The sequence below is a fragment of the Diplotaxodon limnothrissa genome, linkage group LG10 (genome assembly GCF_057381915.1).
Source record: "Diplotaxodon limnothrissa isolate DT_005_m linkage group LG10, D_limnothrissa_male_GT1.1, whole genome shotgun sequence".
NCBI classification, from domain to species: Eukaryota; Metazoa; Chordata; class Actinopteri; order Cichliformes; family Cichlidae; genus Diplotaxodon; species Diplotaxodon limnothrissa.
This window is the reverse complement of record NC_140605.1, coordinates 29,580,334-29,595,506: the sequence shown is the minus strand read 5'-3', so window position 1 is coordinate 29,595,506 and position 15,173 is coordinate 29,580,334. Positions and strand designations below refer to the sequence as shown.

General features: G+C 41.0%; 1 protein-coding gene across 1 annotated transcript; it reads right to left on the bottom strand.

Moving 5' to 3' along the window:
• Positions 1 to 3,831: 3,831 nt before the first annotated feature.
• LOC146624696 (aquaporin-11-like) lies at positions 3,832 to 5,789 on the bottom strand. Its single transcript, XM_085364083.1, has 3 exons — positions 5,124 to 5,789; positions 4,544 to 4,660; positions 3,832 to 4,271 (listed from the first exon to the last, which is right to left on the bottom strand). Exons 1-3 carry the CDS (start codon positions 5,710 to 5,712, stop codon positions 4,165 to 4,167), a joined length of 813 nt encoding a protein of 270 aa, XP_085220209.1. The 5' UTR covers positions 5,713 to 5,789; the 3' UTR covers positions 3,832 to 4,164.
• Positions 5,790 to 15,173: the final 9,384 nt, after the last annotated feature.

Genomic DNA, 15,173 nt, shown 5'->3' with positions numbered 1-15,173 from the left:
CGTCTATACACGATATTTAGCTTTTAGATTAGCTGGGCAGAATATAGAAACCCGGTTCTACAGACGTAACAGAGGTGCATGTCCTGGTGGGTCGAGACGGAGCAAAGGAGTGTCTGTGTGCTGTGTGTAACCCTGTTTATATTCTCCACAGAGATCAGGAGAATGTATAAATGTGTATCTCATGGTTATGAAATAACCCGTAGCGAGACCTGCATAGGGATGGAGAGAAATAAAAGCTTAAAGAGAAAGAGGAGGTCGGTGCCAATGACTGAAGTGTTAACAGTTTCCTATTTACCTCATGATGAATCTGGGAGGAAAGACACCCTGTCCACTGTGTATAGATCCTTGTAGACTGGTTGGTGACGTTTTGTCCGCTCCCTACATTTTATTTTATTTTTTTTGGTTAACTTTACTGTTATTTCTTATGAATCCGATCTTGTACATTTGTCATAATAAAATGGGTTTTAAGCCTGATGTCGACTGTGCTCGTTTTACAAATGCAAAACATGCACAAACAGCTGACCCTTATAACGCTTAAAATACATAAATGATACATAAGAAAATAAAAACAGGCTAGAAACGAGTTGCAGTTGCACCCTTTGTTGTTTGAGCTGCCAACAAGACATGAACATGTACCAAAAAGCCCTTGACCTCCCTGCCTCACAAACACATAATAAATAAATACTGAGCCCACCATAGAAAAACATTAAAAACTGAATTAAGGAAGAAGAGACTCCCTGAAAACATTAAATAACTGCAATAAAGCACAATGTATAATAAAGCAGTCTAACCCTGGAGTGTTTATCGAACCTTGTGGAAATTTAAAAAAAGTAATTAAATATAAATTTGCATATATGAGCTTTAATTTCTGTCATTTTTGCTACATCTGACATTTTGTTTAGCTTAAATAAACATTAATATATAAAGGGGTTAGGGTCAGCTCTTCAGGATGCCTTTTCCACAGACGTAGGTCACAGTGACATAAATTGTCTCACTGTGGGTTTTACCGCTGACTTTGGGGAAAATTAAAAGCCCCGACCTGGAGGTTTCTGGTTCTAAAGTGCAGACGACCAAGGTTTAAAAACAGCTTTGTTAAATCTGTTGTGTTGACGCTTCTAATAGGCCCATAATATAAAAGCAGTTCAGATCCTTCACATGACTGTCACACTATTGACTATTTTATGTATTTTATGACTATTGCTCCTTTTGTCTTTTTTTGCGAGGTGACCTTGGGATTTTGAAAGGCGCCTTCAAATAAAATGTATTATAGTTATTATTATTACTAATTATTCCATCTCCAGCTTAAGTCACTTTCTCTTAAACAGGAAAGGCTTCTGAATCAGCACAGATGAGCGTACAGATACTTCACAACTTCTCCCAAAATTCAGAAGTTCTTTATCAGAGAGTTTGGGAGCTCTCTGAAGATCCCCAGTATTAGACTGCACAGCTGCAAATATTTGGTGATCTGGTTTGTGTTTATGCATTCACTTGCCGACCAAAAGATCACCGGATCAATAGCAGCCAGACACACAGATCCTCGTATCTCTTACATAATAAAGCATGAAAGTCCACTTAAAGCTCAGAGCCACATAAAGCTGCTCGTCACCATCGTAAACGCTGCTGAGATAAAATAATCTCTCGTGTCATGAGAGTGAGGGTCAGAGGAGTTTGTTGCGGCTGTGAACTTTAGCACCACTCTTCTAAAACGGCACACTGAGATAATCTGTAACCACGTCAGCAGGAGGAAGCTTGTTTACAAACCATCGAGCACGTGCCGCTCTGTCAACCAAGCAGCAGGTCTAAAGGAACGCCGTGCATTCGTTTAACAGGCTGAGGGGCCGAAGGTCACATGTTTGTCATCTGTTCTGCGCTGATGATGATCCACGCTGAGGAAAAACGGAGACGCTGGTGTTGGGCATTTGTTTGGAGAGTGTGAGACGCCTGAGGAAGAGGAGGAGGCGGCGGAGGAAAGGACAAAGGTCGTGTTGTGTAACCAGCACCATGTGAGCCATGGTTGGGGGGGTGGGGGGATTTTATTGGATCTCTGTTTCTGATAATCCAAACCTCAGAGAGAGGAGATTAACCGTCACTTGGTTGTGTGTTTCACTGATGAAAAGACCCCAAATGACACATTTACTGTATGTATGATATATAAACTACACTACACACATTCTAGGCAGATTTTGTTTGGCTAGTCTTTGTATTTATCCTCAAATTGGATCTAAATGACTACAATTCCTCATCCGAGGACCCACGAATGTCTGCATGGAAACTTCCCTGCCACCTTCCAATAAAAACACAGCATTTAACATTTTTCAGACATATTTTTAATCAAAATACTGCATTTAAATTACAACATTATAGAAAACCACTATACATTTTGTTCACAGACAAATGTTTTTAACCACATTCTTATTTAAAATAATTATCCCAGTTTTACAATCAGAAACTGGCACTGTAGAAGTTTTTTAAGATCAATTGTCTTTACGCACAGAAACTTCAGATTCAGTGTTGTGCCCCAAAAATAAAACACCAAAGTCCCACCAGCACCACATACAGTATAATTCTAGCACCTGAACCTTTAAATACAGTAAACTACCAGACAGACGCGTTAACGAGCCAAACGTGAGATTAAACCAATAAAAGATCAAAGGTTTAGTCACCCAAAACCAACCATCACCATTAGCATGTCCTACAACTGAGGTCCAGTTTTCTTTAACATGCTACATGAAGTAGAAAAGCAAGACATCTGAAGGTTTAAGGCTTTGAAAACATGGTTAATAAAACCAAACATCTGCAGTCCTTTTCTCCAACAACACCCAGTTTGGCAATAAGAGTGAATTAAACACTTTTATAATGTTGTTTTATGGCATTTGGAGATTGTACGTGGCTGCATGTGTCTTAAATTCTTTCTGCTGCTCTCTTATTAACGAGAGATTGCCACAGCTGATCCATACACAGAATAACCTTCCAGGCACAACCTCAAATGGATTGGAGTCTTCTTCTGGTCTCGAACCGGGGATCTTTCTTCACACCTCTGAAAACATGTCCTGATATCAGTGATATCAAGCTTAAGAAAAGCTTGGAATGTGGCTCCCGCAATCCAGAACAGACCCAGGCTATTGTACTCCTAATGGCGTGCCAAACCAAAATAAATGGAAGGGTCGTGCAAGCCGGATCCATCCGCTGTGGTGACGCTCATGGGAAATAAGGGAGCAGCATAAATAATTAAAGTCATGAATCTACCAGACTTCATAGAGAAAAAGATACATTTTAGTAGGTGCACCATCACACCTACTTGTTTGCATATTAACCACTTAGCTGCTTGTGCTCTGTCCGTATTTTTAAAATCTGTGCGCTTCTGTTGTTCTTCAGCTTCGTCACATGTGCGATGACATAAGCACAAATATACATTCAGCTTAATAGTGCATACATTCATCGTTGTTGTGCTTATGACAATTTTCACGTTATTTTTTGGCAATACTTTAAATATTTGTGCTTAAATCTTAAGACTAAGATTCATGAAAATAACTATTGATAAAAATGGCACTAACCGTGCATATCCAGGGCTGTTTTCCTGTTAAATGTAGGGCAACTAGAAAATTTATGCTTTTTGGTAGCTGCAGTGGTATTATAGCTAACATTTAATTGCACATGAAGAAAGAAGAATTAAGATTTTAGGTCAACCTTAAGCCACAGAATGCATATCGTTAGCTTCATAGCATAATTGCCTAAGTCATTTGACTAAGTCAATGACTTAGTCAAATGACTTAGGCACTTATGCTATGAAGCTAACGATATGTTATTTTTAACATTTAAAATAGTGTTTTAACAGCAGGTTTGAGCCTCTGTATGAAGCACATTTGTCATCTTTTAGTGAGAAACTGAAGCCACTTTTGTGTTCTGATTAGCTGCCAGCTTTCTAACAGTGTATTTGACATCTTAGCTGACATTTGCTGTTCAGTGACAGTAAAAGTGCGTTTTACCCTGACAGTACCCACACATTACAGTGTGTATTGTTTTTTTATGTGTTCACAGACATTTTGAAGGTGAGGCAACCCTGCAGTGCAGCATTAATAACAAAAGAAAAACAAAAGCTGGCTGTGCTGCTGTTATCCGTTAAGACATGAGGAATAAAACAGGCACGGCTTTTCCCCCTCGCACCTACTGGGTCTTCTTTTTCTGGATGGCAGGAACGTCCAGCCCAACGGTACTCCCACCAAACAGGAAAGGGATGATCTTCTCAAACAGCAGGATGCAGCTCACCACGCCTGCACACACACGTTAGACACAGGAAGTTATTTTGGTAACAACAAGCAGACATATGTCAGGTATGAGTCGTGCATTTAAATGACAGGCCAAGCTTCTTTATTTAGAGGACAGTCATCCTAATCGAACCATGGAGTAGCTTGTAGAGCAGGTCGGTTCTGAGCGCTTAGTCAGTTATCTTATTTGCCGAGAGTTAGAAAAGACAACAAATACCACACTCACATCTAAAAGTGGACATGAGATCATAAAGAGTGGACTCCAGTCTGCTGCTTACCTAAAACTGGTCCCAGCCAGTACACAAAACAGTACTCCAGGTAGGTGTGGCCGCTGCAGGGGAACTGAACTGAGAAGGCCAATACTGGGTTGAAAACGGCTCCGGAAATCTCTCCACCTGCACAAAACAAAAGATGGAAGAATAATTAATTTACTTTATGGGCATGGAACCATCTACACTTTTAACCCACATGCTGAGGAGGGTAAATATGCATGCTTGCTGCATTTAATAATTGCACTTTTGCAAGAACAAAGGCTGACAGGATGGTTTAAATTCTGGATTTAGTAGGATTGTGATCAGTATTTTAGTTGTGCCGTTTAGATCTTGATTTCTTGTGGGTCTATGTTGTGGTTCCCAGGACAGTACAATGTTTCTGACAGAAACCATGGCAGGGTGATTGCCAGTATTCATGTGCAGGATTGTTCTTAACATTAAAAAAAAAAAGAAAAAAAAAGAAAAAAAAAAGTTTTCCGGGTCTGTGCGGTGTACGGGGCACAAACTGTGACCCTTTCTATTTAAAGGGGGTTTCATTTACTTGTTTAGACTTGTGAAGAGTAGGAAGTGCCCCTCATTAACACACCTGCATAAACTGCTGCCGTTACAACAGCAGCGATGAAGTGCACCTGGAGTCTTTCGTCCAGTTTGTGGACGTGCATGCAGGCAGCCTGGAAAACGAAGGCGCAGGCCAGCTCCACCACCGCGGCCTCCAGCAGCGTCCCGCCTAGGGGATCGAAGCACCTGAAGTCAGTGCTCTGGTGCTGCAGGTGAATGTCGGAGAGACCCTGCGACCACACGGAGGCGACATAAGACTGCGAGGCGACGGCAGCTGCGAATTGGAGCATAATGAGGAAGCCGGCCGCTCTTAAGCTGCGGGTCCCGCGGCACACACTCTCTAGAGCCGCGGTGGGGTTACAGGTCGCGTCCTGGAAAGTTACCAAGTGGACAAGAGTCACCGTGTAGGTGAGAGCCAGGCCGTAACTGAGCTCCAGGTGGGCCGAGTCTCCCAGCAGTTTGAGTTCATGCGTGCAGCAGCAGAGCTGGAATGTGGACGCCGCCTCCAGAAGGTAAATCCGGTAATCTCTCGGGAACACACGCGCTGCGGAGCGGATCAGCTCGCTGAGGAGCACCGAAACCCCCAGCACCGCTACGGAAACCCACAGGTAGGTCATCTCCCGGCTCTTCACTGCCCCACACGGTCTGACCTCAATGCATAAGCCGCTCCTCGTGACGGGGGCAACTTTCAGGACTTATCTGTCAGAGTAAAGTCTACTTGATCCACGCTGCTGCGTCAAGGCGCACGGATTGAGACCGCCTTCAAAATAAAAGTGGGGATTTGAATGCCTGATAATTAAAAGTATTTAGAGTCAAAATACTTAAGTGCCAGCGAGACACCGCTTTGTTCCACATGTTCAGTCAGAATATAAGCATGAAAAAAAAAAACTCCATAGAGGTGTAATATGTTTTCGTGGTAAAAAGAAATAGATAAATCCACAGTGACTTTAAAGGCCAACTACTAAAAGTGGGCAATAAATGGGGAGCTGCAGTGATTGGCGGGATTACTCACAGCAAGCATCCTTATCAAACCGGTTACAAGAGTCAGCCTGAGGGCACTTTCTCTTTCAGTTTGTAATTCGATGTTTTACAACACGCAGTTCTAATTTACTGTATTATTCTTTAAAAAAAAAAAATCTAAACAAAGGAAAACCGGCACATACCTGTGACAGCATTAAAATCTGTATAATGTAATGTAAATGCAAAAAAAAAAAAAAAAAAGGGGTAAAAGCACAAAAACACAGAATATTAATTATAAACATTGTAAAACATGACTGATCTCTGTATCGAGTCTGTTTTCACCGAGTCTCTCTTTAGATATGATGCAGTCACCATTTCTCCCATTCAAAGCTCAAACGTGGGGACAGTCCTCTTCTTTTGCTGCTGTAACTTTCTATGCAGTTCATGTTCCTGCTGATCACACCACACATGCCTGTAAAGGCACATAGTTCCATGCTCTTTCTGTAAGAAATGCTTTTCCAATATGTGGCGAGGTTTTGTACAAAACCAGAAAAATGAGTCAGATTACCAGCAGCAGATTTAGTTTTAGTTAACTATACTCACACACTGCTCTGGCTTCCTTCAACAGCCCAAAGACACGAATGTTAGCTTAACTGGTGATTCTAAATTGGCCCTAGACGTGAATGTGAGTGGGAACGGTCTCTTTGTTGGCCTTTAGATGGACTTTTGCAAGTCAGAATTTTTGGATTAATAATGACATTAAATGTCCACCACTTTGGAGGGCCCCGAGTGCCAAAACGAATTAAATAAACGTATAATTACATATTTAATAAAATGCGTCAAATTACAATGGGAAATTGATTAAATATATAATTATGATTCAATTTAATTAAATATTTCCAGTTTTAATTGATACATTTAATTAACAATGTATTTGTTCATGTTGGCACTCATAGTCCTCTGTAACTACGAACTGGTCTGTTCCTTATAGCGCTTGGTTCCATTTCTGTCTACAAAGTGTTAAATAACAAATAACAAAACAAAAAACAGGCATGATTTCATCCACTAACAGGCAGGGTGGAGTTACTTCAGCTGACACAGTTAAAGGTGGGGTGCACCCCAGACCTGCTGACTATTAATTTTCCTGTTTGGCCTCGAGTTATTTTTAGTGTCCCATAGGAACCCATGCTTTATTTTGAAAAGTCAAATCAGGAATGGGGAGGTAAATATTTTGAAGGGCTTAACATTTGACCTTGCTACCAGTGAGAAGTTCAGGCAGAGGCATCGGAAATCAGACAGTTCATTGAAAACCTGTTCTGACAGGTTTTAAACATCATGCAGGTGTGTGCACATGAACTGTAGCAGGAGAAAGGCATTGGAGCACCTTTCATACACCCTGTGCTAATATCCAGGGTGCAGTGGTGGTGATCCTCTACATGTAGAGGGGGGAGTTCCATGTTTTATGGATATGGTGTTACTGTGTAAGAGAGAAGTTTTCAACAGTCATGAAAACTGGTTTTCTGTTTGCACAGCATCCTTTGACCTATATTAACTGGCCACTTTAGTTGGTATACCACGCTAGTGCCTGACATAGACTCAGCAACGTTCTTTGAAACACACACAGATTCATCAGGTGAACATGCACGATGTTAATCTCCTGTTCCCCATCCAAACAGGTCAGTTCTGATCCTACCATCCAAAAGTCACAGCAGAAATGGAGGCCCATCAGATCAGGCAACATTTTTTGTCCAGTGTCGGTGAACTTGCCTTTGAGCTTTTCTTTTTGCTGGCGTGGTCTTCTGCCGCTGTAGCCCCTCTGCTTCAAGGTTCTACATGTTGTGCATTCAGACTGTTGTCTTTCTATTGGCTCAAAGTGGTCTGGCCATTGCCCAGAGAGCTGCCACTCACTGGATAAATGCCAAGCATATCAGCAGGTTCTGAAATACTCAGACCAGCCTGCCACGTGTAGTCACCTTTCTGCCCCATTCTGATGCTTAGATTGAATTTCAGTAGGTCCTCTTGACCATGTCTATGTAAGACTTGCATAGATGAGATTTAAGTAATAATTCTATCCAGCTGTGCTTATTTCTGCTTCAAGGAGTGAATGGGTTAAATGCAGAGAGGAATTTCCCCACGGGGATCAATAAATAAAGTATACATTATCAATATTTGCCCCCAGTGTTCCCAAAAACACTGGATAATTGCTCCAGGTGGCTGCAGTTACGCTAATGCAATATAAAAATGGAGTACACTGACATTGAGATGTAAGATTTGCATAATAAGTAATAATTCAGACAGACAGTAATAATATACCGTCTGTCTACATCCCTCTATCCTTTCTCCAGCTCACGTGGTGAGCTGTACTTCGGTTTTCTGTACTAGCTCCCTTTACAGGCCTCCTGTGTCCACAACCATAATGCTCAGCCATAATCATTGCCCATTATTCTAATTAGTAACTCACTAACCTCATTCTTCAGATACCAATTTTACCAATCCCTGTAATAAGGGCAAAATGATCACATTTCTACTTCCGGACCTAATAATTTCATTCCTGTGCCCTGTAAATCACAGCCTGACAGTTTAAGTTATTGGCCTTCTTAACTGCAGATCTTTGTCCAATAAATCTTTTACTCTAAACTATTTCCTTATTTTTTTGTATTAAGCAGATTTGGCTGGGGATTGCTGCCCCCTTGTGGAACTTTGTCCACCCAACAATTTTTAAAGAATTAGTTTGGTCCATTGTTTATCAGCAGCCTCCTAAATCCCGCTCTGAATTCTCAAAGTTCTGAAATCTGCTTTCATCTGATCTTACATTTAATCTAATTCTTCTAATTGTGCAGCTCTTGATAATGTGGCCTCCTTAAAATCCAAATTTGCTCCAGTCGTTCTTTTACCTTGGATCAATGATCATATTTGTCATCATAGATGAGAGAGCAGAAAAGCTGAACCTAGATGGAAAAAACCTCCATGTGGGCTACCAGCACACAAAGTAGTTATTAACCTCGTTCAACTGACTTAAAAGATGCAAGAATATCCCGTTTCTCTAGCTTGATTAGCAATAATAGGCACAACCATCAGTTCCTGTTTAACACCATCGACAGGGTCTGGTGTTGATGATCATTTATGTAGGTTTATTCAACATGCCAAGTATTTGTCTTTCTGTGCAAGAAAAGCCTACACACAGTGTGATACAATTTTCTATATGCATTCAATAATGTGAGAAAATTAATATCAGAAGTTCCCTTCGGGTGCTGCAGTGTCTTTAGAGTCCAAAGGCATGCAAGTTGCCTGAAGTATACATTTTCTAATGGTGCATCAAAAATACATTTCAACCAGGGATGCGGAGTTATTATCTATCATCTGGGTGCATGCCAGATTACTTAAAAACAGCCACTGTCATCTGTTAACTTAAAAGAAAAAGCATTGACTACAGGCCCATTTCCAAACTTCTAATAATTTTTAAAATCCTCAAAAGCTGTGGCCCATCAGTTACTTGGAGTGGTTGAGGGCAAAAACACATTTTCATATATATTCCAGTCAAATCATTGATCATACCATTCACTCTGACAGACTGGAGTTGGATTGGTTTCTCTGACACTTCTTTAAAAAGACGTTTCATCATATTTATCAAATATTTCAGAAATCATATTAATAAATGGATAGCCTCATCAGTGACCCTCGGGGATGAATTTCTGGACACATTCTTTGTATGCATTTCTTACATTACTATGCAGACAATATGCAGTTATTCTTTTCTGTTAAGACACAGATTAGATTACTGACACTAGATTACTGCAGCTCATGTTAAACTGAACAAAGCACCAATTACCTGATTTCATCTGGTTCTGCTGGACTCCTGACTAGTAGCTGGAAATCTGTTTCCATTTTGCATATTAAATGTTATACGTGACTCCCTGCGATCCATAAGATCATTTTATTGTTTATACATGCAGATTGTTTTATACATGATTTTTTTTTAAATTGTCTAATTATATTTTTTGTCCTTACCATTTTTCTAACTGGTTCTTAATGGTTTTGAAAATGCATTTTATTTTATTTTATATCAGAATCAACCTTTTGGGGCTTAAGGTTAGGACTTATTTTTAATTGAGATGCTGTGGTATGATCCAAAAACCCGTAACTCATCCGATCAAGAGATCCAAACAATTGAACGTATTTTAGTTTGATGGGCAGCAACAATGAATGCCTGGAGGAAGTTTGCAGTGTTGGACATCAAATAGACTTTAATGACCAGTTTCCCTGCATTTGACATTTGCATCCTCACGTGTCGCTCCCTCACATGATGTCTGTAAAAGCTCAGGCCTGCAGTACAGAAGTGCTATTACCATGGTGGGATTAGTTGGGCCGCTGCTGCTTTGGTCTGGAATGTAAAATGAGCTATTCCATCCATTAATTACTGTTTGATTAGCATTTCAGCGATGGAAAGAAAATGAACTTTGACTTAAAAAAAAAATCTGCTAAGTAACATCTCATCAACCTCCGCTTTACATTATATAAAGGCTGAACTCAAGCTGCTTTACACTCTTACATTTTCTTTATGTTAAATTGAACTAGACTATTTCTACCATTGTCCTTCACATGCTGCTGCTTGTGATCTGCCTGACTTGGCATTTCCTATTTGTGCAGAATTTGTTAATATTTACAAAGTCTGTCCGGCAGCTGCAGTGGGAGTCTGCCCACCCAGTGGGAATAAAAGTTCAAGCAAAACAAGATGAACTACTAGACATTTATTCTGTTTATGGTGTAAAAGCAGCTATTTATCTGCTTTAAGAGGTTCATGTAAACAAAGCTCTATCTGCGGGTGTACAGGGTGGGCCATTTATATGGATACACCGTAATAACATGGGAATGGTTGGTGATATTAAAGTCCTGTTTGTGGCACATGAGTATATGTGAGGGGGCAAACTCCTCAAGATGGGTGGTGACCATGGTGACCATTTAGAAGTCGGCCATCTTGGATACAACTTTTGTTTTTTTTCCAATAGGAAGAGGGCCATGTGACACATCAAACTTATTGGTAATGTCACAAGAAAAACAATGGTGTGCTTGGTTTCAACGTAACTTTATTCTTTCATGAGTTATTTACAAGTTTCTCTTTGTTCACAGCCATTGACATGTCGAAGAGGTTAACACGTGAGGAGCGGATCGAAATTGTGTTGATATCTGGTGAACGCAGTAACCGGGTCATTGCAGCAGATTTCAATGCAAGACACCCTACGAGACCACCCATCTCCCATGCTACAGCTAGCAAACTGCTTGCTAAGTTCCGTGAAACTGGTTCAGTGTTGGATTTGCCAAATGTGGACGCAAGAAAACTGTCACTAATGAAGAAAAACATCAGTGGCTGTCCTAGCTTCATTCAGCAAGAGCCCACAGTGTAGCACTCGCCGCATGTCACTGGAGAGTGGCATTAGTCGAACATCCCTTTGGCGGATATTAGCTACTCACAAATGGCACCCTTACAAACTCCAGCTACTGCAGCATCTCAACGAGGATGACCCAGATCGGCGCACAGAATTTGCAGAACGGGCAAAACAAAAATTGGAACAGGACCCTCAGTTCACACAGAAGATTTAGTTCAGTGATGAGGCAAACTTTTATGTGAATGGTGACGTTAACAAACAAAAACACCACTATTGGTCTGACACTAACCCACATTGGATGGATCCCTCCAAGACTGTTGGACCAACAAAAGTGATGGTTTGGTGTGGTATATGGTGTACGACAATAGTGGGTCCATTCTTCATCAATGGAAACTTCAAGGCCACTGGATATTTGAAATTGCTACATGATGATGTGTTTCCCTCTTTATGCACTGAAGCTGGCACGTTCCCTGAGTTTTTCCAGCAAGATGGTGCACCACCACATTATGGGTGCCAGGTCCGAGCATTCCTAGATGAACAGTTTCCTGGAAAGTGGATTGGTGGTCGTGGGCCAGTTGAATGGCCCCCAAGCTCCCCCGATCTGACCCCCTTAGACTTTTATCTTTGGCACCTGAAACTACGGATACTGGATGCCTGTGCTGGCATTTCTCCTGCGGTGTTGCTATCAGTGTGTGAAGAGTGGGAGAAGAGGGTTGCATTGACAATCCAACACAATGGGCAGCACATTGAACACATTTTATAAGTGGTCAGAAGCTTGTAAATAACTCATGAAAGAATAAAGTTACGTTGAAACCAAGCACACCATTGTTTTTCTTGTGACATTACCAATAAGTTTGATGTGTCACATGGCCCTCTTCCTATTGAAAAAACAAAAGTTGTATCCAAGATGGCCGACTTCTAAATGGCCACCATGGTCACCACCCATCTTGAGGAGTTTGCCCCCTCACATATACTAATGTGCCACAAACAGGACTTTAATATCACCAACCATTCCCATGTTATTACGGTGTATCCATATAAATGGCCCACCCTGTAGATGTTAATGAAGGAATCACTTTGTTTGGGCTTTAACTTCACTTGATATTCAGAAAGCAGAGTTCCTGTCTGGACCGGAGAGATGACACATTAGCCATTCAGGGGGCGGAAGAGCATGAGATGGAAAGCATGACCAGACTCGGGGGTGCACTGCAATCCGATGAAAACTCTGTACAGACTGTTAACTGTGTCATTAGGAAAAAATGAATCCGGATGATTCAGGATGATTTTTTTCCCCTTTTCTGCTCTCGTATTCAGAATGCATTCACCCCTTAGTTGTGCTGCTGAAGGACTCTCCTCTTGTCACTCCCCTAGTGTTTTTATGCCATCTATTTGTCATTAAATTTTTCTCTTCTCTCTCTCGTGAGGTCTGTGCTCTTTTCCTCTTCTTTACCTTCACCTCCAGATGGAGCAGATCCTGACCCTCACTGAACTTGCTGCTCAAAGATCATCTATTGTTCACTTAATAAAACTAAAGCACCTTAAAGCAACTGCTATGAACGTATGCAAAATCAATATAATTGAATTTCTACAGGTTTGCAAACAGATGACCAGCTATACAGATATTCCAAGACTGTTCATTGATATTGGAAAGGAAAAAAACATGCTCACCTAAATTTTTCTTCTGTTTGTTAATATTTTGTCGTTTATTGTAAGGAGGAGGTGGTTCAGAGGAAGCGGGAGCTTGTTACCATCATGGGCTCATCTGATCAGAATGAGAATGAAGTCATCAATCACTTACAGGTTTCTCATTTAACTGAATAATCAGTATTGAAGGACACACATGGACTGCTAACTCTGAAAAGAAACAAAATTTGATGTAAGTCATTCATTAAATTAGAATAATACGTGAACTGAGGAGACCCAAACAAAAACTCACCTCAGCTGACACCCATGTGGGAAAGGAGGAGTGAAAGTGAGCTGTAGGTGAGTGCAGTCCTTATATAATGTGTGACAGGTGAGTGCAATTAAGGGCAAGCACCAGACCCAATCAAGTGTGAGGAAAAGAAACAAGGTGAATTTGGTGAAGTGAGTGAGTGCGCTGAAAGGTGAGTCTTTACAACATTTATCATGGTTTCCTCATTTTTTTTTCATATAATGTAAAACAAGCTGATTATTTGTACAGTTTTATGTATAAAATACTTAAACAATAAATAGTGGGTTTGTCTTTCTTGAGACCCCCATCTCTGACATGAAACTGGATGAATCACCTAAATTATAGTGGATAGTAGATGTTTTCATACCAGTAACATTGCTAGCCGGAGTAGCCTGGGATGGACTCGGATTGATCTTTCAGTGACCTGTGAAATTAAAGATTTATACATGTGTCTCTTAGGCAGTATCATTAGAAGTCACAGCATACATTTTCACTTCTATGCAGAGTGACACTAAAAAACTATTTCATGCATTTATGACTTCTAGGCTGGACTACTGTAATTTGTTATTATCAGGATGCCCTAAAAACTCCCTGAAAAGCTTTCAGTTGGTCCAAAATGCTGCAGCAAGAGCACTGACAGGGACTAGAAAGAGAGAGCATATTTCTCCTATATCGGCTTCTCTTCATTGGTTTCCAGTTAAATCCAAAATAGAATTGAAAATCCTGATCCTCACATACAAGTTCTTGAATCATCAGGTGCCGTCTTATCTTAATGACCTTGTAGTACTGTATCACCCCATTAGGACACTTCGCTCTCAGACTGCTGGTTTGCTTGTGGGTCCTAGAACAGACACATCTCTACTTTTAAGGCTAGGCTTAAAACTTTACTTTTTGACAAAGCTTATAGTTGGGGGTGCATCAGGTGACCCCAAATCCTCACTTATGCTGCAATGGGCTTAGACTGCTAGGGACTTCCCATGATGCACTGGGTGTTTCTCCTGTCACCCGTTTTCACTCACTATGTGTTTATACACCTCTCTGCATTTTATTATGAGTTATTATGAAACTATGGCTCTCTTCCACAGCATGTCTTTGTCCTGTGTTCCTCCCCTCAACCCCAACCAGTCTCACCTGATTCTGCTGGAGGTTTCTTCCCACTTTCGCCTAAGTGCTTGGTCACAGCGGGTTGTCTGATTGATGGGGTTTCCTGTTTTCTCTGTGTTACTGTTGGGTCCTCACAATATTAAGCGCCTTGAGGCGACTGTTGTTGTGATTTGACGCAAAATAGAATTGAGTTCCCTTTACAATAACTGCCCAAATAAATGTTTAGAAATAGTTCATTCATTTATTTCTTTATCTATTCGCTTATGGGACCCGTGTATTTTAAAGCCCGCCTGCAAACCAAGCTTTCCTTGGGATGACGACGACGATGATGATGGTCGCAGTGTCTTTCCACGACTGCGGCAACAGGTGGCGGTGGATGACACAGAGGTGCAGGACATCAACAGCAGTAAAGCAGAGGAACAGTTACAATCTTCTCATTTCCGTGTTAATTTCAAAATAAAGCCGCTCTGTTGCCTCATACTTGCAAATCTTTACTAAATATTCTCGATACATATAAAATCTCGCTATGGAGTGTAAATAAAAGCTAAATGGCGAAAAAATAATGCACAAGATTGTATAAAACCGGTAAAATCCTACTGCAGACGTGTGTGCCTGTATTTTTGAAGGCAGGGCCTTTCCCCTGGTCCCCGTGTTAGTAATTCCCGCTGACTTGACCCGTTTTCCGAGGCCATCTGCT

What these genes read in the sequence shown, in the direction of transcription:
- LOC146624696 (XM_085364083.1), bottom strand. Translation starts at nt 5,712, where the DNA reads ATGACCTACCTGTGGGTTTCCGTAGCGGTGCTGGGGGTTTCGGTGCTC. An exon ending in AACGGCAGCAGTTTATGCAG is followed by an intron (nt 4,661 to 5,123) that starts GTGTGTTAATGA and finishes TGTTTTGTGCAG; the next exon opens with GTGGAGAGATTTCCGGAGCC. An exon ending in CTGGCTGGGACCAGTTTTAG is followed by an intron (nt 4,272 to 4,543) that starts GTAAGCAGCAGA and finishes GTGTGTGTGCAG; the next exon opens with GCGTGGTGAGCTGCATCCTG.